This window comes from Capricornis sumatraensis, chromosome 1 (assembly GCF_032405125.1).
Source record: "Capricornis sumatraensis isolate serow.1 chromosome 1, serow.2, whole genome shotgun sequence".
NCBI lineage: Eukaryota > Metazoa > Chordata > Mammalia > Artiodactyla > Bovidae > Capricornis > Capricornis sumatraensis.
The window spans coordinates 2318951-2345805 of record NC_091069.1 but is presented as its reverse complement, the minus strand read 5'-3'; the positions used below and the strand labels follow the sequence as shown (position 1 = coordinate 2345805).

Genomic DNA, 26855 nt, shown 5'->3' with positions numbered 1-26855 from the left:
CTCTGTCCAATTGTCCAGGAGAGCACAGAGGACAGTGTGAGCAGAGGAGACCCGGGTCACAGTGGGGCCGAGGAGGCCCCCACCCCTCCGGATCGTGCCCAGGCCACCGTGAGACCCCAGAGCCCCCTTCAGCGGGACACCACGTGAGAGGCTGCCCAGGCCTCCGCAGCCCCCAGCCCACGTCCCAGGGCAGCCCCCTCCCCTCTCCCCCTTCACACTGGCAGCAGCTGTACTGGCAGATGCTAAATCCTGACAATCACTCTGGCCCTCACAATGGCCCGATGCCCTCCGGGAGGCCCCGATCCTGGCCTGCTGCCTCCCTGAGACAGCAGAAACCTCCCCTCCCGCTGAGACCCCGGGCCCGCGCCCTGCTGCCCCAGGAGCCTCGCCCGCCAACCTCGATTTTGGTACAGAAAGTCAGCTGCTTAGAAGAGCTTCCGCCCCGCCCCCACTACGCGCGGAAAATCACAGAAGAGCGAGCAGACCCTGCTTTCTGCCGCCTGCGAGCCCGTGTGTGTACGGTGGACATAAACCGGCATGACTGACGACGCGATGTGCCTTTGGGCCCTGGGCCGTCTCACGCTGAGCAGCAAGATCCCTGACCACCACTAAACTGTGACTAGGAAACCAAAGCTGGCATCTCCTGACCTCCGTCCACCCCAGTCGGGGGGGGCGGGGTGGCAAGGAGAGTGGGCTGTGGAGGGCCTGGGGAAGCCGGCTGTGGGCTGGACAGGCTGCACGTGGGAACAGAGACAGACAAGGCGCTGCTTACTAGGAGGCAGGCCTCACCTGCCCTCAGCTGACCCTCTTCCTAACACCCAGGCTCCCTACAGGAGCAGAGAGCAGGGCCCAGAAAGGGCAAGACGGTCCCTGAGGTCGCAAAGCCGTTCGGGGGCGTCACCACTGTGGCTGCGAGATTCCCAGGGCGAGCCAGGCTCGCCTGGCTGTGTGCTTCCTGCCAGAAGCCCCTCTTTCTCAGGGATTCTTCCAAAGCAGCAGGAGAATCTCCCCACCATTCAGACTTAGTCACAAGGATGAAGCCCAGGCGCCTGACCGGGCCAGGCAGCAGATGGCTCCGGGTTTCAGTCCCTCCTTGGTCGGGTAAAGGGTGCTGTGCGACCTCAGGCAAATCACTTACCCACTCTGAGCCGTAACTTCCCCAACTACAAAATGACCCAATTGGACGTGAGTCTGAGCAAGTTCGGGGAGTTGGTGATGGACACGGAAGCCTGGCTTGCTGCAGTCCATGGGGTCGCAAAGAGCAGACAGGACCGAGCGACTGAACTAAGCTGAGCTGGACTAGAAAACAGGGAGGAGGCCAGTGGCCCTGCGGTGTCCTGAGGGCTGAGATGGCGCGTGGAGCTCAGGACTGGGCCTTGCACTCAGGGGGCCCTCTGAACTGCCTGGAACTGCTGCGTAGCTCCTGAACATAACAGTCGCAGATGTCAGGGCGCCGGCCCCTGGGTGCGTCCTCGGTGCCACGGTGTGCAGGGCCCAGCTCAAGCAGCTGCCTTTTCTCTGCTCTGCTCCCTTCAGGGTAGCCCTCATGAGGTGCTCACCTCGGGGGCCTGGGGGACCCCAAGTGCAATAAGACGATGACAACGCCATGACAAAGCTGACCCTGCGGGACTTCTCCTCTTCTGGGGACGGCTTCTTGGAGGAGGTGACCTCCGGGCTGGGTTTTATAGGATGAGTTAGAGTTTGGTGACCGATACAGCAGATACTGTATACACAACAGGGTTTTTTTAGAGTTAAGTCCAACATGTTAGGCTTATTGCGATTTTGAGCACTATTTTTTAAGGGCCACTGTGTGTCGAGTCTGTGCTGCGCACGGGGGAGGTAACGTACAAGGGCCTCGTCTCTATCCTCAGGGGGTCCAGAAGTCAGCATCCGGAAAGCGATTTGAAGAGGCCTTCATTAGACAGACTGCAAACATCTCCTCCTGGCCACCGCCCAGCTGGCCCCGCTTTCTTCTTGAAAACAGCACAATGAATGCCTGCCTCCTCCTCATCGGCCTCCCCACCCTGCGGAGATCGTTCAATCAGGCCACGGAATCGCTGCGACAGCCTTGGTCCTGAAAGGACTCGTGCTTAACTAGGTATTAAAAATAAAAATCCATCCAGGTCTGTCTCGGGTCCGCTGGCCTGTGTGATTCGACTCTCTAGCCAGGGAGGAGTGGCACGGGGCATCCGCTCTGCGGGCACTCGGGAGGCCCCTCAGACTCACTCTAGCACAGAGAATGAACACGCTTCCTTCCTAGAGTGCTGGGCTTCAAGGTCACTGACGCCCTGGGCCCCCAGGGCAGGCGGGGCCTGTGAAACAGCTGGGCCCAGGTGCCAAGAGGTCAAGACATCCCTGGAGGGCAGGACAGGAAGCCGCGCAGAGCAGAGCTCAGGGCTGTCAGTCCGCCGGCCACCTCCGTAGCCAGGAGGTGGGGGAGCTACGACCCTGTTCACTGGGAAGGGTGTGGACGGGCTGCCCCTGCCCGGCCATCCAGCAGCTGGTTCTGGGAGGGCAGGGAGTGTCGGGCAGCTTGTCTAGACCACAGGGGCAGGAGGGCCGCTGGGCTGCACACACACATGGTGACTTTGGGGCCCAGACGGCCAGCCCTCGGGTCCTGAGTAACAGACATAGCCAACCCCCAGCGTCTCCAGGACCCCAGCCCCAAATAAGGCAGCGGCCGGCCTGGTGGGGGTGGGGCAGGCTTCCTAAGTCACATCTCAGGTCACATGGGACTCTACCTAGCCGCCCTAGGGGACGGCCAGGACTTCTAAGTGGGACCCACTTCAGAGCCACTCTGCCCCTTAGCTGCTGGGCTCAGCATGGGGACAGACCCCCACGTGCCCTGTGGACACTGGCTTCAGCTCCTCTATCCTGGCACTCCCACAGCCCAGGCTGGGCTTCCAGATTCACAAGTGGGTGCAGAGTCCCCCGACAGGGCTGCAGGGACCACACGCTGCCAAGGAGACGCCAGCCCAGGACCGCACCTGCCCCGCATACAGTCGGCGCTCCCTAAGTGCTTACTGTACAGAGGAAAATCTGAACAGCCAGAGGTGCAGGCCGCTGGACCAGCAGACGGGGTGGCCCCGCCTAGCAAGGACCACGGGAGAGACGAGGCCTTCCTATGCCCGGCCGTCACCCCCCGAGCAGCCTGGAGCCAGTGTCCCCGGCTCCAGGAGGCAGGCGGCAGGGCAGGGCGAGGCCTCCCCAGCATCCAGGGCTCGGGGGACCCTGCCTGTCCCCGTCCTGCGGGAGGAGGGCAGCCGTGGACACCCCCACTTTGGGGGGCTTCACGGTCAGCCCACTTTGGGCTGTGGTGGGGTCGGCATCCTGCAGGGAGTGGTCTGTTTTTGCAAAGTCAGATTTGTCCCCTCAGAGAAGCAATTCTTTCAGAGAAACATGAGGTGCCCCCAAACCCAGGGACACATCCAGGCCTCGCACCTGGAGGGTCCCCCACAAGTGCAGGTCCCCTGCTCGACGCCGACCTTTCATACAAGGAGGCCTGACCATGAGGGAGTTCTCGTCGCAGCTGGGAGAGCTGGGCGGGCCAGCCAGGTTGCCCTCGTGTGAGGGTCACAGGCAGAGTGACAGGTCCAAGTCCCCTGCAGGGACGGGCCGGCCAGAGGAGCGTGGCCTCTGCCCTCCCAGCAGGTGGCCCCCGCCTCGCTCCCCAGGGACGAGGAAGACCAGCTCCCAGAGCATGCCCAAAGCCCTCGAGGTGCCTCGACTCAGAAACTCCCACCTCTTATGCATCTTCAAGCAATCACCCCAAGAGGCTAACACGGCACATTTAAACTGTGAGGTCATTTTCTGATGCGGTAAAACGTGCAGCTCTGCGTCTGAGGATAAATTACGTTCCCTGCCACGTCCGACCGCATTTGTTCAAGCCTGAGAATCGCTTCAATCCCGAGGAAAGCGAACCTGCCCGGCGGCCGGGAGCGGGCTCCTTCAAGCTCGAGGGTCCACGGATGACCTGGGCCAACTCTTTCACCCCAGGGAGGGAGGAAGGGAGCCCCGAGAAGGAGCTACCGTGCCCGGAGAGACAGGAGGCCGCCACAAGAGCCACGCACAGCCAAGGTGGACACTTAGGCCGCACGGCGCTCCGTCGCCAGCCCGCCAGGACGACCTCCGGGCCCCTCTCCTCGCGGGGCACCGCCAGCACTGCAGCACACCCGGCTGGGGGTCTCTACAGGCCTTCCGACGTGGGCCGTGCCTTCCCAGGCGTGAGGGGTGGTCCTCCCAGTGAGCCCCAGGGAGCTTCTATAATTCTGATTTCTTGCTAACACCTTGCAGCGTCTCAGACCTGATGTGCCTCCACCGGGCGATACCAGGCCACGCCTCTGAGATGGGAGCCCGGGCTCCCGGGCAGGCGGATCCTGTCTTGCTCTCCCTTACCACGCCCCACCTCCCACTCTTGGGGGCCACCCGCCCTGCCAGGCCTTAGCAAGGCTGCTCCTTCCGCTGGGACGCCAGCCCTGCCTTTGGCCACTTCCCACTTGGACTGTAAGACTCAGGTGTCACCTCCTCCCAGAAGCCTCCCCTGATTTCGAGGCTGGCATCCACCCGGCCCTACTCTGAGCTCCTGTGGTCAAACACCTCATACGTGTTTTTCTCCTGTATGCAAGTCTGGCCCCCAGCCCTGCAGGGGGCAGGGGGCTCCTCCAGGGCAGATACTTCACTGCAAGCCCACCCAGGAGCTGGGCAGCTCTGAGAAGCTGTGGCAGGCAGCTCCAGGCCCCTGGGAGCACCTGGAAAGAAGCAGGGGGCAGTGGGAAGGACGAGCCATCAGGCAAACGTAAGGAACTGATCGTCAGGGCAGCTTAAAAGCAGGCCTCTCATCTGAGGCTCAGTTTGCTTGACAGAGTGTTCTTTAAGTGGCAATACTGTGTGCTAATTTTTCCAGCCAGCTGCTCTATTATTTGATGATACGCTCTTCAAGGATCTCAGAAGTGAGCTCTGAGTGCTTGAGAACATAATCTCAGCTCAGTGTCGTCCACTCACTGAGCGCTGCTGTGGCCCTGAGACTGGGGCTGCCCACATGGGGTCCCCGAGCCACATGTGGCTGTGAGCTCACAAACGTGGCCAGCGGGCTGACCGGATCACATCAACCACTTCTTACATCAACAAGCGGATATTCTGGATACACTGGGCCCAGTAAAAGTACTCTTAAAATGCATTTGTGTGTGCTGAGTTGCTCTGTTGTGGCTGACTCTGTGACCCCGTGGACTGTGGCCCGCCAGGCTCCTCTGTCCATGGGATTTCCCAGGCAAGAGTACTGGAATGGGTTGTCCTTTTCTCCTCCAGGGGATCTTCCCGACCCAGGGATCAAACTCACGTCTCCTGCGCTGGCAGGCAGATTCTTTACCACGGAGCCACCCGTTTCTTTTTCTCTTTCTGATGCAGCTACTAGAAAATCTTAACGATCACCAGGCAACTCGTGTTTGATTTCTCCTGGACAGCACGGCTACGGCCGTCGCAGGGGTGTCTCTCCTTTCCCTCTACAGTTCCCGAAAGTGCGCAGTAACTGGCTGGTGGCTGAACGCACACACGACTCACTGACAGAACGGAAGCATTCTTGGGGCCACGCACACCTGGCGGTCCCTCCCTGGGGCCCCAGACCTTTCACGGGGCTCTGGCCGCCCGTGGAGCCAGAGCTGGACTTTCTCCAAACAGCTGTGAAGCGTCCGAGGTCTGGCAGAGCAGCAGGGCCCTTAGAGACACAAGGTAACCATCGTTTCTGACACCTGGTCAGAGCCCAGAGGAAAGAATGAGCCAGTTCTGCTGGAAACGTCACGCCCTCGCTCCCCGTCACCGCTGGGCATCAGATCCAGGCCACCGCCCGGCCCCCGCCCCCAGGAGAGGCCAGGTAAGAAATGACGTTTCTGTTTATGTCATGTAAATTGCCATAATGGATAAATATGAGTCCCAAGTCCGCAGAGACAAGACGCTAGGAAATCTTGATTTTCAGTGAAAGGAGAAGGGGAGGCGGGGAAAGCATGAAAAATTTATTAACCTGGAGCCTCTGGGACCAAACCACAAGTTAAAGACTCAAATCCATCCCCCTTCCCTATAATGTATGATTTACGTTTGCAATAACGGGCGCCATACGGAACTCATTGGATTAAGGAGGCTCACTCTTAATGTCACGGAATAATATTATTGAACCGCGCAAAGGCTCCTGTCCCCCGGCCTGGCTTCTCCGTGCGGGAGTTCCATCCTGTGTGTCGGTCTGAGGGGTCAGGCAGCAGCGGAACTGGGGGAGGAGGGGGAGACGGCTGCGCGCCCAGCACACCGCCCGGGAATCCTCAAGCCTGGGCAGGCCCCCGGGACCAGGCAGGGGCCCCCGGGACCAGGCAGGGACCCCCGGGGGCGGCAGCAGAGCAGGGGGCCTGGCGGGTACTCAGGAGGCTGCACAAGGTGGGCCCCACTGTCCCGGGACCCGCAGCCTCTGCTGACCCCTGAGGCATGTTTCCAGAGGACACAGACCCCCAACTTTGGCTTGAGGGTGACTCCGGAGAAATGGCCTGACACTCAGCGCTGGGCAGGGCCCTCCCCCGGTGTCCCCGGGCCCCACATCCACAGAGCCAGCCCCGGATGGAGTCAAGGGGCATCAAACTGGGGACTCGACACAGCAAGAGCACAGGGCGTCCCGCTCTCGCTGTGATCACAACTCTCACTCTGAGTCTGAGCCGTACGATGCAGGAGAGAGAGGCCGTGAGGCTCCCCAGAAGCAGCGGCCAGTTATCAGGGGACAAAGGAACATCTGCTGACCAACGGGGACCAGTCCCAGCGGCAGGTCGTCGCCTGGCCTGAGGGCCGTGGGCCCGCCACCTCGGGAGACATGTGGGCCCCCCACTACGGCCCAGCCAAACCCGTGATCTCTCCGCCTCAGCCCCCGCCAGCCGTGTGGAGCAGGCCACACAGCCCCGCACCAGGCCACCGCCGCAGGAGCCAACCTTCTCTTCCGGAAGAGCCCCCACCCAGGGATTCCCGCCAGTCCCTGGGGAGGGCTCCAGACCCCTCAGGTGAAACAGCCGCCAGGGGTGGCCGGGCCAGGCGGCACGTGACGGCCCAGGCAGACCTCGGAGGGGGAAAGGCGGGGACAGAGGCAGGCCAGACCAAGGCTTTGAGAAGCCGGGGACACCCCAGCGGCTCCAGGAGGCCCCGGCCTGGAGCCTCAGTCCAGCCGCGGCCCGTGTCAGGCCAGGAGACAACGCTGAATCACCAGCCGCCCCTGCCCGTGGCCTGTGCTCCTGGGGGCCCACCTTCTGGAAAAGCGCCTTCCTTCCCCGGAGTGGCCTCGCCAGCCCAGGGAGGCGCGGGCCCAGCCCCGCCCCGACGGCAGCACTGAAAGCCCAGCCCTCCTTGCGCCCAGCCTTGGGGAGGAAGCCGCAGGCGCGCCACCTCGGGAACGTGGGTGAGGCACTGTTGACCCTCAGGCGGGGGGAGCGCGCCCCCCAGCCCCACGCAGACGGCTGAGGCGGGCTCCCATCCCGGGGAGACTCCCCGGCCCCCATCCCCTCCCGTCCCTCCGCCAGCCCCTTACTCTGCCAGCTCCTCCAGGCTGCGGTACACGTCCTCGTCATTCTCCGCGGTCTCCTCCGAGGGGAAGGGCCTGCGGAGACAGACAGGGGGCGGTGAGCGGGTCATGGAAGGAAACAGGTGCGTGTGACACGGTGTGTGAGACAGGGACCCCCAAGCGGAGGTGCCAAGCGGGAGGACCCCAGGCCCAGCCCGGCCCCGGGCACCGTGGAGCTCGGTCCTTCCGTCCAGGCCCCAGAGCGCCTGCTGGCGAACGAGGGAACTAGGTCAGGGGCGCAGGAAGCTTCCATCCGAGTCACAGTCCTGCCTTCACGCGTCAGGGTGCCCCCCTGCACGCCTCGTGGTGGAGTGTGAGAGCCTGTCTTTAGGGGATGGGGGTCAGGGTGCAAACCCAGACTTTTCTGGACTTGAGACCCTTTATTTCTTCCCTGAAGACCTCCCAGCTCTGTATTTGGGGGATGCCCAGGGTCCTTGCAAACTCTGTGACCCTACAATGCACCTGGGAGGATTGGGAGACGGGGCCGGGCGTCAGAAAGCTTCCTAGCGTGGCGGGGCGGCCAGGGTCCTCATCAGCAGAGAGGGGGCCCTCTGGGCCATTTGGAATCTGTGGGAGGAGAACTCCCAGGGAGGAAAAGGGGGTTCACAGGGAAAGCGGGGGCTCAGGCACACCTGTCACCATCACAGAATGAACCTGGGCCTGACTCCCAGGAAAGGGGCGGAGCCAGCCCCGCGGCCCAGGGCCTGAGACGGGGGTGACGCGCAGCCCTGGGCCCGGCCGGGCTCACGGGAAGGGACGCAGGCGCCGCGCCACCTGCAGGATGTCCTCTCGGGGAGGCTGGGTGAACCCCGTCTCTGTCACCCCCTTACCGCCATCCAGAGACTGATAGGAGGCGACCCCAGCTCCCAAACTGGAGGAAATGAGACAGGTCTGCCAACGGGACAGCGTGATCCAGGAGAAGAACCAAGGGATGGAGGTGGGGGCCACACCCACACCCGGCCCCCCACGCATCCCCCAGCACAGGGAGCCGCTGAGCCGCGAGCTGGAGACCTGGGTTCCGCCCAGCTCCGTCACAGACCTGCACGGCGCCGCGTCTGAGGGCCCAAGGCAGACCTGCCAGGCCAGGGGTCCCCATCGCCTGCGGCCTCCTGGCAACAGCCTGTGACGGGCCCAGCCCGCCCTCTCTGTACATGGGCTCCCCTCCTCCCTCCCATCACCATGACAACAGCACCCCCCACCGGGCATCACGTGACAAGAAGGAAGGAGGACAGATGTGTGTCTTCAGGTCATGGGGAGAGGCGCAGGCCATCAGATGCCTGTGCCCCCAGCAGGACCAGGACCCTCACTGACCCAGCCAGGCTTCCAGCCAGGAAATCCCTCCCCAACAGAGCGGAACTGGAAGCTGATCCAGATCCCACGGGGTGCTGGAACCGAGCTCTGGTTTCCTAACTGACCCCCGACGGCCGACGGTTCCGGCCCCCACCCTACTGATCACAGAAAATTCCAGGCCAGGCTGAGATGTGGCTGCAGGACCCAGAGATGGAGCTCCAGCCTACCCCCACCAGCAGGACACCCTGCTGCCATGACCCGCCTCGCACGGACCCTGTCAGCTGGGTGCACTCCACTCTCTGGCAGAAGAGCTCGTCTGCTCACCCCGGCGGTGGCTGGCGAGGACGCTTCCCGGAGCAGGGGACTGTCAGGGTCAGGGGCCCAAGCTGGACGAGGCAAAGTGGGCAGGGCCGTGTCTTTCCACTACACCAGGGCTGTGCTCACAGCCCAAGTAACTTTACTCCACGAGCTCCACGTGGATTTTCTAACAGTGGGGACACATCTGTGCTCTGCACCACGAAGCTCTCCACTTTCCAGCTCAGGGAGGCAGCAAACCCACGGCGCACACGCCACCTCTCACCATGCGGGTGCCCGGACAGACATCACTAATCGACCGCTACACTCCTATGCTCTACTCTCTTAACACAGGGCTCTGCTCTCAAGCACATGAGACGTTCAGGTGAAACCCACCTGCTCTGCCAGGTGAGCTGAGACACAGGCAGGTTAGGAGAGGAAAAGCATTCACTAAAACAAAAAATTGCTCTTGGCCATGCTCCACGGAGTGTGGGACCTTAGCTCAGGCCACTGCGGTCCAAGTGTTGAGTGCTAAGCACTGGATTGCCGCAGAAATCTCTTGGACAGGAAAGGATTTGGAGTAAGGCACACCCAGGGGACCGGAACCCTAGGCCCACCGCCGGCTTGCTGTGTGACCTTGGACCAGCTACCTACCCTCTCTGGGTCTCAGTTCTCTTCCCCTGGAACGTGGAGGCAGAAGTAACCCCTTTACGGACCTGTACACACTGCTGTATTTAAAACGGTTGACCAACAAGGACCTATTTTATAGCGCAGGAACTCTGCTCAGTGTTATGCGGCAGCCTGGATGGGAGGGGGCTTTGGGGGAGAATGGTTACATGTGTATGTCTGGCTGAGTCCCTTAGCTGCTCACCTGGAACTGTCAGAACACTGCTAGTCCGCTATACCTACTCCAGGACAAAATAAAAAGTTTTTCAAAGAAATAACCCCTTATTGCATTGTCCTGAAGGCTGGCTGTAAGATGGGGGCCTGTTCTGCACTTAGTAGGGCCCCAACACTGGCACCTGCTATCCCTTATTTCTGCTCACCCTCATCCTCTCAGCCAGGCCAGTTAATGCCACCCCAGAAAAGTAACTTCTGACACCTCCTCAAGGCTTAGGAGCCCCAGAATATTTAAGCATCTTGTTTCCTTCCAGACAAACGGGAAGTCAGTGCTCACTAAAAGAAGATAGAGGAATAATTTCAAAACGTTTAGTCTCAAAAAAAAAAAAAAATCCATCGTGAGTGTGTGATTTTCTTGGAAGTTCTCTTCTGCATGCCTCTGTCGCTGTCCAGGTTTACACTCCTTTTCATCTCCTTCGTCTGTCCCACGCAGCAGAGACGAAACAAGAACGTTAAAGGCAGACGAACTACCCTGCTGTCTGCAAAACGCTTCCTGCTTCTGTTCCAGCATCCCTGTCGGGGGCCGCAAATCCCCTTGAGAATGAGGCTGCAAATCCAATTAATTTCTGCCGCAGCCAAACAAAGCCAGGCTGCAGCCGGGGTGGGGCACAGAGAACGGGGTGGGCAGCCCGCCGGGGAAGACGTGGGGCCACGCACCTGGCCGCTGAGGCCAGCCCCGGGATGGGACAGGAAGGTAGGGGGTAGGGGACGCCTTGCCGACCCTCTGGCCTTCAACCCCACTCTCCCCACTGCCCCCACGTGCTCACTACCTCCAGCCTCTGATGCCAGCCCCGACTAGCCCATTCACCCAGGTCCTGGTAGCGTGTACCTCGGGTGAGCAAACTTGACCGCTGTCTCAGCCTGGGCCCACTTCTACCTAGCACAGCACCTGACACTATAGTGACACGGATGGATAGATGGATAAATGAGCGAATGAAAAGACAAATGGATGGATGGATGGACAGATGGATGTGTGGGTGGATGTCTAGAACGAGTGGGTGGGAGGGGATGGCCGTGGTTGATGGACAGGTGAATGAGGTGAGTAAGCAGGGGGGTAAGGGCGGAAGGATGGATGGGTGGGCAGAGGGGCAGATGTCAGACATCATCAAGCTAGGGTTCTCCAGTCAGGGCTATGGTTTTCCAGTGGTCATGTATGGATGTGAGAGTTGGACCATAAAGAAAGCTGAGCACTGAAGAATGGATGCTTCTGAACTGTGGTGCTGGAGAAGACTCCTGAGAGTCCCTTCTACTGCAAGGAGATCCAACCAGCCCATCCTAAAGGAGATCAGTCCTGAATATTCATTGGAAGGACCGATACTGAAGCTGAAACTCCAATACTTTGGCCACCTGATGCGAAGAGCTGAGTCACTGGAAAACAGCCTGATGCTGGGAAAGACTGAAGGCAGGAGGAGAAGGGGGTGACAGAGGATGAGAAGGCTGGATGGCATCACCAACTCTAGGGACGTGAGTTTGAGCAAGCTCTGGGAGTTGGTGATGGACAGGGAGGCCTGGCGTGCTTCGGTTCATGGGATCGCAAAGAGTCGGACACGACTGAGCGACTGAACTGAACTGACTCTCAAGCTGCCCTTCCCCCCAGAAAACAGCAAATGGCAGCCCCTGAACTAGAGGCTAGGGAGCATCTTCAAGAAGCGCTTCTGAGAAGCCGGGCAGAGCTGCCTCAGTCAGCCCTGAGCTGTGACTTTTCAGCGCTGACCCCGACTCCATACCCAGGGCCACATCTGCACAGAGGGCGTTTCTGGGGCCACATTCCAGCCAGAACTTCAAACCTGCGAGGGGCTGGGGCAGGGCTGACCCTGGGGTCACCTGCAAGAAGGCCCGGCTCCATCCTTCTGTCTCAGAGCCCCCGACCGACCCGCTCCTCTGGACCAGACAGCCAGACGCTCACGGCGTATTCATTTGTTCTTGAAAAGGAAGGGGTGAGAAGCAGGAATGGCAGAAGGACACAGACATGACCGGCCACACAGTGTGGTCGTCCAGGTCGGCGGGGTTGGGGCTGGGGGTCTCAGATGCCGTCAGACCCTTCGTAAGGACGCGTTTCCTGGTGCCCGGCTCCTGGGCAGCCGAGTCTCCACTCACACCCCCAAGGGGATTAAGGGGATGCCGAGCCGGAAGCAGGAAAGCTGCCAGGGGCCCAGAAAACCCCTCCAGGCCCGCGTGTCGGGCAGCGTCGAGTCTACCCAGCACCCCGCCCTCCCGGGGGAATAAGAGGCTCAGGCCACTGCGTCAAGGTCCCCCAAATCACGCCTCCACCCCGAGGCCAAGGTTCACAACCTCGGCTGTGGCCAGCCTGGCCGTGGTGGGCAGCCCCACTGCCGGACGCTGACAGATCGCCCGCTGGAGGGATAAGGTCCCAAAACAGAGCATCCTCAGGAGTGTGGGGCACAGGGTCCCCGCTCCGGGTGCGCCACCCCCTCCAGCCTTCATCCGTCGAGCCGTTTCCGGGCACCTGCTCTGAGCCCGGCTTGGGGGCTGCCCCTGTCCCTGCCTCAGGGAGAAGGCGCAGCATGACCGTGGCTCCAGGACCAGTAAACCAGGCTCTGGTCCTTGCCCGTGGGACTTCCCTGAGAATCTGCTGGAAAACGGGGGCCTCTGGGAAGTGCCCCCGTGTGCGGCCGTGTCTGCGGCTGCACGGGGAGGGATGTGCGGTCAGGGCGGGGGCGGACCTGCTGCTCCGGGGTCCCGGCCTGAAGGCGGCGAACACAGGCGCACGCCAGCTGGGACCCCAGGGCCCCGCGGGGTGCGGACACGGAAGACCTGCGCGGCTGGGACCCCGGGGCCCCGCGGGGTGCGGACGTGGAAGGCCTGCGCAGCGGGCAGCAGGGCTGGGTAACAGGACGACAAACGGCCCAGGAGCCAACGAGAGCCCCTCCAAGCCCAGAGGCCCCCTTGCTGTGTGACCCTGAGCAGGGCCCTCTCCCTCTCTGAGCCTCAGTTTTCCCAGCTGTAGAATGGGGTGGTTGTCACTGTCAAGATTAAATGAGACAACACACAGCAGCCCCTCAGCCCCAGCCCTCATGCCCAGTGAGTGACCCGAGTACAATGCCTGTGTCACCTTCCCTCCCCTTCTGGGGGCTCATCCCAGTCAAACTCCAGGGCCCCAGACTCAGGCAGACCGCCCCCCCCATCCTAGGCTTCTGTTACAACTGGAAAGCGCGCCTTGCCCGGGAGCCTCCAACCCTGTCCCAGGTCCCCGGGGTCAGCACCACCAGGGGGTCTTCCGTTGCCCCCGCCGAGCTCTGGAGGAAGACGGCCACCTCAACAGGCCAGCGTCCCTATCCAGGAGGTGAGGCTACGCTCCAGGGCGGCGCTGGGCTCCGACTGTCAGCGCCGTTCAGAGAACCTAGCACACGGGGCTTATTTTCCACTTTTCAGGAGAAAGTGATCCGGGCTAAGATGGCTCTTCCCCCTCGGTCCCTTGATTGGCACGTGCAGGTAGGAACGTGGAGACGTGACTCAGAAAAGTGCTCCCTGCAAAGTGACCTCCAAGGTGAGTGTTCACTGGCAGCATCACAGAACGGCACCGTCCGCAGATGCCCCTGGTCCTCCCAGGCCGGCTGGGGGCGTGCGAGAGAGGGGCTGGGGCCCCGGCTTCTCAGCGCACGGCCTGAGGCCTGGGGGTGCCCGGGTGTCCTGCAGGGCTGACCGTTGCACAGCTTGCCCCGGACGAGGGAGTCTCTGAGGATGCGGGGATTCCAGGGCTAAAACCGGAATGAGCCGGCTGCCCGCTCCTGCCCATGTGGACAGCGCTGCCTGTTTCCAGCGCTGGCATCACCTCGGAGCCCTCGGAGCTCACCCCACGGCCCAGGCAGGTGGCAGGGGAGCAGAGGGCTGGGGGAGGGAACTCGCGGCCACAGGGCACTGGGCCACACCCCCCGTGGCAGCCGTTCGCCGGGGAAACGGCATCAGACAGACTTTAAAGGCACATCAAACTGCAGCCTGAAGGCCCCGACAGGCCCGTTTAATTATTCAAAGAGTCACCTGGGTGCTGCCTGCTAATTGGCTGGGAGGCCTTGAAGCACCAGGATTCTTATTAAAAAACAGCTCTCCGGCTAAACAGCCTGGCTGTCCAAACAAGCACAAAATCCGGCTTCTCCCCCCCCGCCAGCCAGGCACCCACACCAATGGGCCCTGGCACCGGGGCTGCACAAGGCCCTCCCCACCCACACCCACTTCCAAGGCCACCCAGGGCTGCCAGGCTGGGGGCCATGAAGGCCCAGAAGCGGGAGGAGGAAGGGGGACGGGGGAGGCTTCCGGCGGGGAGCTGACCCAGGGAGCAGAGCCTACCCTGGGTTCAGAGTCCGGCCTCGCATCAGACAGACAGGGGCTAGAATCGGCTGCACCTTAAGCTTCCTGGCCCGAGTTTGCCCAGGGACCTCAGTGAACATGCCTGTAAAATGGGGGTGCACTGCCTGCCTCACACACAGAGACACGCGGTGTGGACGTGCCCCCACAGGGCCTGGCACACGAGGAAGAGGAACCGGGGGTGATGGTGCGTGTGGTCAAGATTCAGGGGCCGGAGGAGGCACCCCACACAGCGCGGCAGACCGCTCACGCCGTGCACACTCGGGGGCAGAGGCTCGGGGCGGCTGGGCAGAGCGGGGAGTAGCCGAACGGTCAACGCGGCAGGACCAGAGCAGGGCAAGGGGCCACAGTGACCGATGGGCCGGCCCAGGGGCCATGACCAGGACCTTAAGCCAGAGTGACCTCCGTGGAGGCAGTCCAGCAAAGGTGCGGGTTGGGGAGGAGGTGCAGCCGGCTCCAGGCGACCAGCAGACCCAAGGGCACCTCCGGAGCCCGGGCAGGCTGCTCTGGCCCTTGTTTCCAGAACCCTAGCGAGGCAGAGGAGGCTGACCTCGCGGCAGGACGGCACAGTGGCCCATAGCCCACTGTCCAGGGCCAGGGGTGGGGAGGGGCCTGGGGCTGCTGCTGAGAAGGAGGACGCAGTTTCTCAGCAGCCGTGAGGCTGAACAGAGGTCTGACTTTCTGGCCCGCTTCTCAGAATGGCAGTCTTTAGCAGCAGAAAGGCCAGAGGGTCCGAGGGCCGACTCCCCCTGCAAGCAGAGCCCAGCCCCTGCGGCCACTTGGCTGTTTTCCTTTCATGACCTCTTGACTTCTTCCAAGAGGATACCTGCTTGGCCTAGGCAGGAAATCCTACCTGGATGGAATGCCCTGGAAACGCCCATCAGGGAACGGGAGGCCACAGGGCCAGCAGGGGAGCCTTCCCAGAGCCACATCCCGCATGGCCCGCCCCCAGACAGCCTGCGGCCCAAGGTCTCAGGCAGCCCTGTTCTCACCAGCAGAATCTGCACAGAAAGCTCTCACACTGGTCACTCGGGGAGCCCCCTCGGCTGGGGGACCGCACCCAGGCACAGCCTCACTGGGCAGGGAGAGGTGGCGGGGTTCAGAGACAGGAGCTGTGGCTCAGGGGTGGATGAACAGGCCCGGCTCCGAGGAGGAAGCAGTCCGGGCCAGTGGTCCTACCCAAGACCCCTGAGCCCCCCACCCTGCCCACTGCTCCCCACAGGACCTTCCTCCCCGCCCCGCCCCTCTCGAGCGCACAGGGACACCCAACCCCCTCCCTGCCTCCCTAGAGTATCTGCCTGGGCCTCCACCAGCCAGACTCGTCCATCCTGGCTCTGCTCACTCTTCCCGGTCAGCCGCTTCAAATGCCCCCTCCTCGTGAAGGGGCGTGGGCCTCTGCCTGCGAGGGCCTCCATCCCTGCCCAGTTCGCCCACCCGCAGGACTGGTCCCCTGGAGCCCAGCCTCGAGAGGGTGGCACACAGTAGGTGCGCACGCCCAGGCCACTCTGGGCTCCCGTGGGAACAACAGCAGGACCGCTGCCCACCTCACCCTGGGCAAGGGGCCCTGGGGGTCCAGCTTGGCCACGTGGGAGCACAGAGCTGGACTGCAGCCCTTCTGCACGGCGCCAGCGCTGGGTCTGGAGGTGGCCCCGGGCAGGGAGGACTGGGCTCGGGCCAGCCGTCCAGCCCTGCGGTTGGCTGCTCACCTAGGAGTCGGCAGGGCTGAGGGCCGGGCCAAGCCTCAGGGCCAGGCTCCAGCCCTCGGCTTTCATCGGAATCACCGGGGCCTCAGGGCTGCGCTCCTGGACACCACCCCACGCAAACGCCACGCCCAGACCGCTGCTCAGAATCCTGAGCTGGAGAGACAGGCGGGGCCTGTGAGTGCTCAACAGCACTGCCCCCAGCCTCCCGCGGCCACCAACCCCGCCTGGGGCAGGGCCGACGGCAGGACGGCGCCGCGAGCAGCCCGCATCATGGCGTGGAGGCCAGACTTCCAGGGCTAGGCCGGGGACAGGCTGGCCTCAGTCTCCCTGCCGGTGACCTCACTGCGAAACGGAGCCCCAGCTGCCCCCAGGGTCAGCAGTGAGGCCTGAGGCTGGTCCCCAGCCCCTAGAGGCCAGCTCTGCTGGGAACTGAAGACGGAAGGGCCTGGAGACACACCGGGCCCAGGCCCCAGAACCCTGACCCCCAGCTGACTCCTGCGGGAGGAAGGGAGGGTGGGGTCCCAGTTTTACCCCAACAGCAAGAGACCCTGGGCCACAGAGGCCCTCTCGAGGCCTCAGTCTCCTCTCAATGTGGGGCTGAATCCCTATTTCCGGGGTCCAGGTGAGCTGACCCGTGGGGGTGGGGCTGAATCCCGATTCTCGGGGCCAGGTGAGCACTCAGTGAGATGAGCCCTGGGGAGGGCTTGGCCCCACGTGTGTCGCTGCTGCCAGGATGGCGGGGGTGGGGCAGGAAGAGGGGCAGCTCCAGAAAAGCCACAGTGCAGCACGGAACTGCACGCCGTGCTGACTGCGCGACGGCCGTGAGGCCAGGGGCACCCAGGAGTCAGCCCACAGCTGGCGACTCTGTCTTCAGGGTCTGCCACTGCAGAGACTGAACGAAGGTACACGCAAAAGACAGTAGAACCAAGAGCCTCCTGATGAAGGTGAAAGAGGAGAGAGAAAAAGCTGGCTTAAAACTCAACATCCAGAAAACGAAGATCATGGCAGCCGGTCCCATCATTTCATGGCAGATAGATGGGGAAACAGTGGCAGACTTTATTTTCTTGGGCTCCAAAATCACTGCAGATGGTGACATGAATTAAAAAACACTTGCTCCTTGGAAGAAAAGCTATTACAAACCTAGACAGCGTATTAAAAAGCAGAGACATCACTTTACCGATAAAGGTCCGTCCAGTCCAAGCTATGGGTTTTCCAGTGGTCATGTATGGATGTGAGAGTTGGACTGTGAAGAAAGCTGAGCGCCAAAGAACTGATGCTTTTGAACTGTGGTGTTGGAGAAGACTCTTGAGAGTGCCTTGGACTGCAAGGAGATCCAACCAGTCCCTCCTAAAGGAAATCAGTCCTGAATATTCATTGGAAGGACTGACGCTGAAGCTGAAGCTCCAATACTTCAGCCATGTGATGTGAAGAGCTGACTCATTTGAAAAGACCCTGATGCTGGGAGAGATTGAAGGCAGGAGGAGAAGGGGACGACAGAGGATGAGATGGCTGGATGGCATCACTGACTCAATGGACATGAGTTTGTGCAAACTCCGGGAGTTGGTGATGGACAGGGAGGCCTGGGGTGCTGCAGTCCACGGGGTCACAAAGAGTCCGACGTGACTGAGCGATTGAACAACAACAAGTTTACAAGACCCAGGAGAAGGAAGATGGGAAGTGGAGGCAGTGGCTTCCTCCTGCCAGGACCACGGGGGCAGGATGGAGGAGAGCAGCGAGCGGTCGCAGGCCTCCTTGCACTCCACGAGCTAGAAGGGTCTAGCTTGGGCGCCAAGTATCAAGCTTGTGAGAATTAAAAAGAATTTAAAGCTAAGTGAACGAATCCACAAAAATAAAAGGCCAACAGGGCATAAGGGAGGCACGATAAGGGAAGCCAGATGGTTAATTTCAAGAGTCCTCTCTCTCCCATCAAAACACTGCTACAAGTTGCCTGAAAACACACGGCAAGGGTGGTGGGCACCCCGGACCCACGCATGGAGCCAGCGGTGAGGGAGACAGGCAGGCGGCAGGCAGGCCTGGGCCGCACAGGCTCACAGGCCAAAGGCTGGACAGGGTGGCGGGCCCTCGGAGGCAGCCTGGCGGGGCAGTATGTCGGTTCCCTCCGCCTCTCCCTCAGCACCTGACCTCAGGCCAGCCCTTCAGCCTCTCAGCCTCAGTCTCCCCATCTCTAAAATGGGACTCAGCAGTGCCCACTCAGCAGTGTCACACTGGGGGGCAGGGTGGACTCTGGTGGCCGGACATCCTGGCTTCACCGACAGGGCAGAGGCTGCAGGAGCCCGTGGGTGACCTGCTGGGTCTCCTTCCCCGGCCACAGCTGCCCCTCTGCTCCAGCCGGACTCCATCCGTCAGCCTGGCTCTGGGGCAAGTGGCACGGAGGGGGGCACCGCCCACCCGCACATTCCCTGCGGCAGCTCAGCGAGCCTCAGGGGCTGCTCGCTGGCACTGACCATCCTGGCCCGTGCTGACCACGGCAGCAGCCGGTGCAGCGGAGGGACTCGACAGAAGAGTCCCACGGTGAGAAGGACGGCCCAGTGCCCCAAGGAGGGCTGTCCCTGTGTTACCAAAGCCCTTCTTCAGATGTAGCTTCCCTGGGGGCTCAGTGGGTAAAGAATCCGCCTGCAGTGCAGGAGACCCTGGTTTGATTCCTGGGTCGGGAAGAGCCGCTGGAGAAGGGATAGGCCACCAACTACAGTGTTCTTGGGCTTCCCTTGTGGTTCACCTGGCAAAGAATCTGCCTGCAATGTGGGAGACCTGGGTTCGATCCCTGGGTTGGGAGGATCGCCTGGAGAAGGGAAAGGCCACTCACTCCAGTATTCTGGCCTGGAGAACTCCATGGACAGCCCACGGGGCCGCAGAGTCGGACCTGACTGAGCAGCTTGCACTTTCACTCTTCCGATGATGAGATGAACGGGCCTCAGACTTGTCTGGGTGCTGCCTTCACGCTCCATAACTGGAGGTACCCAAAGCCCCAGAAAACCTTTTGCTGATGATGCTGTATCTCAAGGCAGTGTCTCTGATCGGTTGGCCTGGGCAGCCCCCCTGCTGTGGAGGGGGAGACTCGGGCTGTTCCCTCCCACGGCCACAGCTGGGAGCAGCGAGCAGGACTGGCCTGGCCCCAGAGCTGGGCGGGGGGTCACACCCCCCACGCCACCAGCCGCACTGGGACGTTCCAGGGCGTTTTTCAATACGCTCACATGTCTTCCGCACACGGATAAATCCCAGTACAAAACGTGACATGCTCTCCTTCCCTGTCTCTGAAAACGAGCCGATAGCGTTACACGGCTGCCCGATAAATGTTTCATGGAGGCACTTGCTGAGAAGGCAGCCTTTGATTGTTTTCCTTGTTACACAGTGAAGCGATCTTCGCTCCCTCGAGGGGAGGACAGGCCTGAGGGTGGGGGGAGCTGGGGCTCCAGGGCACGTGGACGTTTTTACAGCCCCACCACTGAACGCCGTTGGGGACATGGAACCCACCAGTGAGGATGCCCCTGTCCACCTACCACCCCTGATAACCGGGGGGCAGGTCCCTGAGCCCCAAGCTCCCTGCCAGCCACTGGCCTCCGCCTCGGCCTTCAGGCCTTGACCCGCAGGGGCTGTGTGAGGACCAGGTCAGGGTGGGGTGGGGTGTGGCCCGCCTTTAGGAGGGGCAGCTTTGCGCCCCCACACAGAGGGGGCCCGCGTATCTCAGAGCTCACTCCTCGGCAAAACCCACACCCTGGGCTTGAAACGACAGGCATTCATTCTCCCGGGGCGGGAGGCCAGGAATCCTATATCAAGATGCAGGCAGGGCCAGCGAGGTCTTAGAGGAGGAGCGCCCCGGACTCGCTCAGCTCCTGGTGGTCCAGGCAGCGCCGCGCTGCACAGCGTCAGGCTAGTCTCTGCCTCACCTCCCCGTCCCTGCCCCGTCCCCCCTCCCTCCCCTGTCCCCCATCCCACCCCATCCCCGCGGCCCCCCACCCGGTCCCCACGTCCTCTGACCCCTGAGGGGGTGAGACAGGCCAGACAGAGCCCCGCCCCCGCCTGCTCCCTTGCAGGGCGGGGCAGGGCGGGGCGGGGGGCAACCTCACAACGTGCAGCCCCTCTGAGGCACAAGGCGCCCCCCACCCACCCAGTGACAGCCGGTCACCAGCCTCAGATGCCACTTTAGCCCCAAGAGCCTTGAAACAAAACTGACCAGGCCTGACGGCGCCTCCTCCCCGGCCCTCACCTCACCTCCTCCAAGGCCTTCCAGACAAGAGCGCCCTCCCTGCCACTCCTCCCTTCTAGAACCTTCTGTGGATCTCCTCCCCCAGGAACGGTGGGGAGCCCTACAGGCACCACTGCCCTGGGAGGTGGGATCCCACACTCCGGTGTGACATGCTCGGGAACGAGGTTCGGGGCGGTGGGGAGGGAAGCGGGGTGACTGCAAACACCAAGCCACAGAGACACACCCCAAAGGGACGGGACGGGTGTCCTGCGAACGTCACTGCAATCCAGTAAGAAGCCAGAGAGCAGGAGGCCGGGCCGGCTGAGGACCAGGGAGCCAAAGATGGAGGCTGGTCCCGGCTCGCAGGAGTGCTCAGGTCCCCTGAGGACCCAGAGCCGAGCCCACCATGCGGGCCCCACGGGGCGGGTGCAGAGGCCCACGCCCGGGGCCCCATGACGGCCCCGCACCGGATCCTCAGGCCCATGTCCACCGGCCTGCCCAGCGCTAGCGCTGCTCTCACGAAAGTGCCTCAAACAGCTCGGGTTTACTACCCTGCGGATCCGGACATCGGGAGTCTACGGCGGGTCTCACGGACGCAGATCAAGGGGGCGGCAGGGCCGGCTCCTTCCGGGGGCGCGAGGGGCGAGCCTGGCCCTTTCACAGCCTCTAAGATGACCTGCATTCCCGGGCCTGTGGCCACACCCCTCCAGCCTCCTTCCCCTGGCTCTGACCTTCCTGCTTCCTCCTTACGCTTACAGGTAAAATTCCATCGATAAAGCTTGACCTGCAGAGAAGCTTTCCCCAGTCTAGACACAGGGTCTAGGGGCTAGGAGCAGGGTGTATCTTTTGGGGGCCACCTTTCAGCCCGCCACAAGGCCGGCAGCCCTTGGGTGTTCACAAGGTGTCCAGGGCGGCTAAAAGCACGCTGCACAGGGCACAGGCTCACAGCAATCTTGGGCGGCAGGGGGACCCTTCCCAGCCACAGACGAAGAGACAGAGGGTCCATGAATATCCTTGCCTAAGACCCCTCAGCAAGCAGGCGGCTGAGAGATGAGACCTCCTAAGGCTGAGGGCGCCCTGGTCTCACCGTTCAATTTCAGGCCCAGAGAGGGTCCGCCCTTTGCCGTCTCCTCCTTCCCAGGCACTCAGAGCTGTGATGACCCCCAAACAGGACATCCTGCAATGTGGAGGGCCAGCTCCGGCTGTGACGAGGGCTGGGTGACGCCCCATGGACTTCCCCACCATCACTGCTGGCCCCCCAGCCGGCGCCGGGGTGGCGCTCTTAGATCAAGTTTCCTATTCATCGGCCCCTGAGAAGCACAACTGGGGCTTCTGCGGAAGACCAGCTCACGGCACACGGAGCAAGGGTGGTGAAAAGGGTCATTTTTAAAGGAGCGCGTCGGGCTCCTCTCCAGCCACGAGAGACGCGCGGGAGAGATTCGTTAGGGCTGTGGGCTCCATCTGCGGGTTTTCAAAACAGCAGAGTCTAGCCAGCCGAAGCCCTTTTGCTGATTCCCGACACCAGGAAGTGCTCTCAAGCGAACAGCACAGTCAGGGTCCTGTGTGAGCGCTGGTGGCTCCCGGCCGTCACATCACCTGTGAAACCCTCGGCCTGCGCGGAGCTGCTCAGACGCGTCCCGCTCGGGAGCGGCCAGAGCCCCCCTCCCAGGCCCAGGGCGGGGGAGCTGCGGGGCGTGCCGGAGGGCCTGTCCCCGGGCGCTGCGAAGGGAAAGGGCCCCGGGGAAGTTCTGGACTGGGGCTCAGACAGGGAGGGAGAAACACTGGCTGAGACAGGGCCCAGGGCGCGTTCAGGGATCAGGGCGACGGGGAGACACAGGCGAGCTCTTCCTGTGAAGGTGCCGTGCTGGTCAGCAGGCCCCGTCCCCGCCTTTGGTCCACAAACATCTTCCCGGCCCCCTCACCTCCCTCCCCCATGTGCAATAAGGGTTAATGCCACACCCTGTGTGTCCAGGGAAGGTCAGGCTCTGGCCTGGCTCCCGAGAGGGACCTCTGAGCCCTTGGGACAGCCTGCTGATTAAAGAATCTCTGTCTACCTGGGTGGGGGTGGGGGGAGCGCCCAGGCCAGGCCAGAGGTCTGGGAAATCATGGGGTTTATGGGGGACCTCAGGCCCACAGTATCAGCTAGACCTCTCCAGGGGCTGGAAGCTAAGGTCACCCCCACGGGGGCAGGCCAACGCCGACCTCGGGGTTCAGCCTCACCTCAATGAACCCTGAGACACCCCCCGGGTTTACCCCACTCCCACCAGCTCCACGAGGAACTGCCCACACGAGGCGTATAGCCCACCAGACTGGAGCGGCTCTCAGCTGCTCCACAGGCTAGACCGCCGCTCTCTGCTCACTGTTGCCCTAGGGGCTGGGGTCTTCATTCCCCATCCAGGGGGCCACTGTGCCCACATGCTGCCCGGAAGAAAGAGGGAAGAAGGCGCGTTTCCAAGTCCACGGGCCAGCCTTGGAGAGCTGGCCTCTGCCCACCCAGCGCAGGAGCGGCCGGGGAGACACCTGCGCCGTGGGGCAGGGGCCCTGGGACTGCGGGGGCAGAGGGGTCAGGGGAGACGGGGAGACGGAGCTGAGAAGGCCAGGGCGCCGCCCGGCCCCTCAGGGACCTCCACACTGATCAGAGGCCACCTGGTCGCTCTCCGGCCCCTCACCACTTTCTAAGCCACCAGCAGACTCCCTGGCCAGCTGTCACCCCGGGGAAACCGAGGCTCCGGGAGCCAACAGAGAGGGCAGTCATGGCCTTGGCCACGGGCCTCTTGCCCCAGGACAGGGCATGGGGAGCCTGACACTGCGCTCAGCCCACCGCAGGGCCTCGTGCGCCCCAGGGCAGGGCATGGGGAGCCTGACACTGCGCTCAGCCCACCAAGGGCCTCGTGCGCCCCAGGAGCACCCCTGCGCTCCCCGACACCAGGCCCCCAACCAGGAGGATGGTTATGAGATGGGAAGAAAAGATCGCACTCTCGCTTCACATGACAAAGCCAATAGAATGACTGACTTCCGTGTCATGAACTCCATTCCCGCCTACACACACGCGCAGACACGCACACAGGTGGAGGACGTGCTGGAACAGGGAGGAAGCACCCAGAACGCCTGTCATCTGGGCTAGTGGGGCAAAGAACGGACGACCGTTTCTGGGAAAAACACAAACAAGAAAACACATGAACTGTCTGTGTATCCAGCAATGACTCACTTTTTAAAACTACACATTTTCAAACAGTCCCGGTTACAGACAAAAGCTACACTGAAAACCAACCCGCGCAGCTGGGGGCCTCACAGGCAGAGCAACGTTCTAGAACATGGGCCAGGAGGTGGTGCAGGGACTTCACCCTAACGTTACGCTTCACACCCTAAACGTGCTACAAATACTCTCGAACATGCGTTTAATACCAGTGCAACGACATTTTTAAACAGCCTGTCCTTCATCGGACATTTTTAAAAAATCCTCAGTTCAGTGAAACTTCTGAGTCTTTGGAGAACCCAACAGGAAAAGAGGTTCTGGGTGGGTTCCCTGATATTTTCATCTGTTCCCATGACTCTCTGGACCTGGGCGAACAGCCGCACCAAGGGGCCCGTTGCAGTGGGCATCCTGGTTTTGGGACCCCCCAGCCCATGAGCGTGCAGGGACCCCCATGACAACACCAGGGGGGAGCCCCCTCCAGAGCTGAACCACTCTCACAAGGTCACCGGTACCCACCCAGGCGAGACCCCCAGTCCCTGCATCCTCAGGAGGAGTCACCTCTGCCCCCGAAACCTCTCTCTCCCACCCCGCTGGCCCATGACCCAGGGACACCAGGGGAGGCAGGCCCTAGGCTTGAACCCCATTGGGTGCGGAAGCTGGTCTCCCTGACCCCAATCTGAGGGTCGGAATCTGCAACAACCAGATCTCACCAGGGGCCGCCCTCCCCTGTCCCATGTGGCCGGCATGCCCCCATCCCCCCAGACACCTCCGCCCCCTCAGTGCCAGGGTCCCCCACTCCCCAACATCCATGGGTCAGCAATCAGACCCCAGTGCCACAGGATTCTCTGCAAATCCAAGCAGAGTTAAAGCCGAGAGTGAGGAGATTCCTGCTGGGGCCGGGGGGTGGGGGGCGGCCACAGCTGCAGGCAGGCAGGGCCCCTGGCTCAGCCCCATCTCCACAAACACTGCTACTTCACTGGAGGCAAAACCCAGGTCTGACATGTGGAGAGGGCATTTAGGTAGGTGATGATCTGTGAAAGGATTAATTTGCTGATCTTATTACCTAAATCGAAAGAGATTTTGCAGCCATCAGTAACAGGCTTGCAAGATTTCCCGGGTGTGAGCTAAAGCCTCGCCCCTCCTCCCCACCCCTTCCGGCCGCCACCAACAGGCAACCCCACACTGAAAATTCATGAGAAAGACCCGGGCCGAGGGTATCTGTTCAAGACTCCAGGATCTGTGACAGGGCACATGGGAGGCAAACGAAGACGAAGCGGTGGGCACCCTGCCGCGCGCTCCGCAAAGCTCACCTGATCCCTTTGTTCTGAGCCAAGTTGTGCAAGGAGAGTCTTGACACGGCGGAGATGACCTGCGAGGGGAGACGAAAAGACGCTTCTGTAATTTCATGAGAAAGCCAGGAGTCATCACGAAACGGTAATGAAGTGCTCTGTGGATGTTGAGAACTGTTACTAAAGCGCTTTTCATCTCAGGAAAAAAAATAACGAAAAGGCAGAGCATAAGGTCTTTTTAGACAAGACACCTGTTTCGCATTTGTTGTGCAGGGTGCGTCGTTTCGGGGCACTGATGTCTGCTGAGGGCCACGTGCACCCGGTGCGCGCCCCGGAGCCCAGGCCTGGGCTCACAGCCCCTCTGCCATCTCCTGCCCATCGGCCACTCACTGAGTCCTGCCCTCCTCTCCCAGGAGAGGGTCTGCCCCGTCGAGGCCACCACAGGTGTGCACACACGCCACGACCACACAGGGCCCCCCACCCCGGCTCCTGCTCTGGAAGGCATCGTGTGATTTAATAATAACTCCTGTCATGGTGGGGGCTGACCCATTTCACAGGAGGGGAGACGGAGACCCAGAGATGCCAAGTGACTGCCCAAAGTCACACAGCAGCCCGGAGCGCAGCGTAGGTGCACACATCCCAGCAGAGAGCTCCCTTCCCTTCCAGCCCCTCCAATCTGTCCATAAGGACCATTTAACCAGATGCCCAGCTAGCTAGGGGGTCAGGGCGGAGAGGGAAAACAAAGAGCCCCAGGTTCCGATCGCACAAGGGGATCCCAGGAGGCTCTCCCCGGATGAACAGATGTGTCCAAGTCCTGGGGTCCCTGCCCCAGCCCGGTCCTGCCCTGTAACCAGCCCCCTCCAGACACACAAGACCCACCCGGCTCCCAGCCTCAGAGGCCTCAACACAGCCAGTCCACAGACCTTCAGATGACCGGGGCAAGCAAGGACGAGGCTCCACAGACGGTCACGGTGAACGGGGGCCAGGCGAGAGCACGGCTGACCCTGAACACAGAGCGTTACACACTCGAGCGTGACCCGCGGGTCACACAAGCTGCTCACGGTTCCCAGTGGGACTCACAGGGAACCTGCTGTGAGAGACCACGCACCGCGGAGGCAGAGGGACAGGCCTCGACTCCAAGAGCCCCCTGCGTGTGCACAGGTGTGTGCGTGCACGTGTGTGCGCGCACACGTGCATCGCGGCCTGTGATGACCACTGGCCACACTCACAGACACCCTCAGAAACTGAGCCCAGTGAGCCTTTTATGTGCGTCATCCCAGCGAATCCTCACACCCCTACGAGCCCGGCTGTGTACACGTGGGACTCGGGAAGCCCGAGGCCAGCTCACCTCCCCAAAGCCCCCAACCCGGGACACACGCCTCAGACCTCCTGTGAGGTGGCTCTCCGTCCAGCGGCAATTTTCTAGAAGTGGGGAGAGAACCCCACACTGTACACAAGGGCCCTTTCTCAGCTGGCGAGACGGCGGATCCGGCCAACAAGCCGCGCGCTGTGCGCTGACTTCCGGGAGGGGCTCTGTTTCAGGGGCCGGTTCGCATGAAGTCATGAATCCGAGGAGCGACAGGCTCCTCTGTGTCTTCTCAGACAAGACTCAATGGGCTGATTGTGCATCTGGCCCAGCCGGGGCCCCCACACTTGTGTGTGCCAAGAGGCCTTTCACATATAACGAGAGATTTGGCTTCTGCTGTTATTCTTGGCTTTTAAGGGCTCCAAATATTTAGGAAGAACAAAAATTAAAGCAATATTGCTCGGTGTCCGTACAGTCACTAGACAGAATGCTGAAAGTATCGGGGCCCAAGGGATTGGCAACTGGAGGGCACACGTGCCACCCCCCTCCTACGCCTACCGTGGCAGATATCACCAGTCAACTGACACACTCCCCCACCCTTAGCCAGACACAACTCAGCATCCTCTGTGCCGAGTCCAAACAAGACACCAGCAACAGGCCAGCATCGGCTCAGAAAACGAAGCCTGTCTGCTGACCTGGGGTCGGGGCCGCGTCTCGTGTGGGTAGAGCCCAGGACAGGGGGAGCTGCCACAGGTGAGCGAGCCAAGGCCA

The 26855-nt window shown here is 61.8% G+C and overlaps 1 protein-coding gene across 4 annotated transcripts in view; it reads right to left on the bottom strand.

Moving 5' to 3' along the window:
* VAV2 (vav guanine nucleotide exchange factor 2) overlaps positions 1-26855 on the bottom strand; it is a 179879-nt gene that overhangs the window by 53506 nt on the left and 99518 nt on the right. For all 4 annotated transcript variants that reach the window (XM_068980463.1, XM_068980454.1, XM_068980471.1 and 1 more), the window contains exons 3-4: positions 24800-24858; positions 7547-7615 (exon numbers count right to left, since the gene is read on the bottom strand). In XM_068980463.1, coding sequence (XP_068836564.1) covers positions 7547-7615; positions 24800-24858 — 128 coding nt within the window. The remainder of the gene's footprint in view (positions 1-7546; positions 7616-24799; positions 24859-26855) is intronic.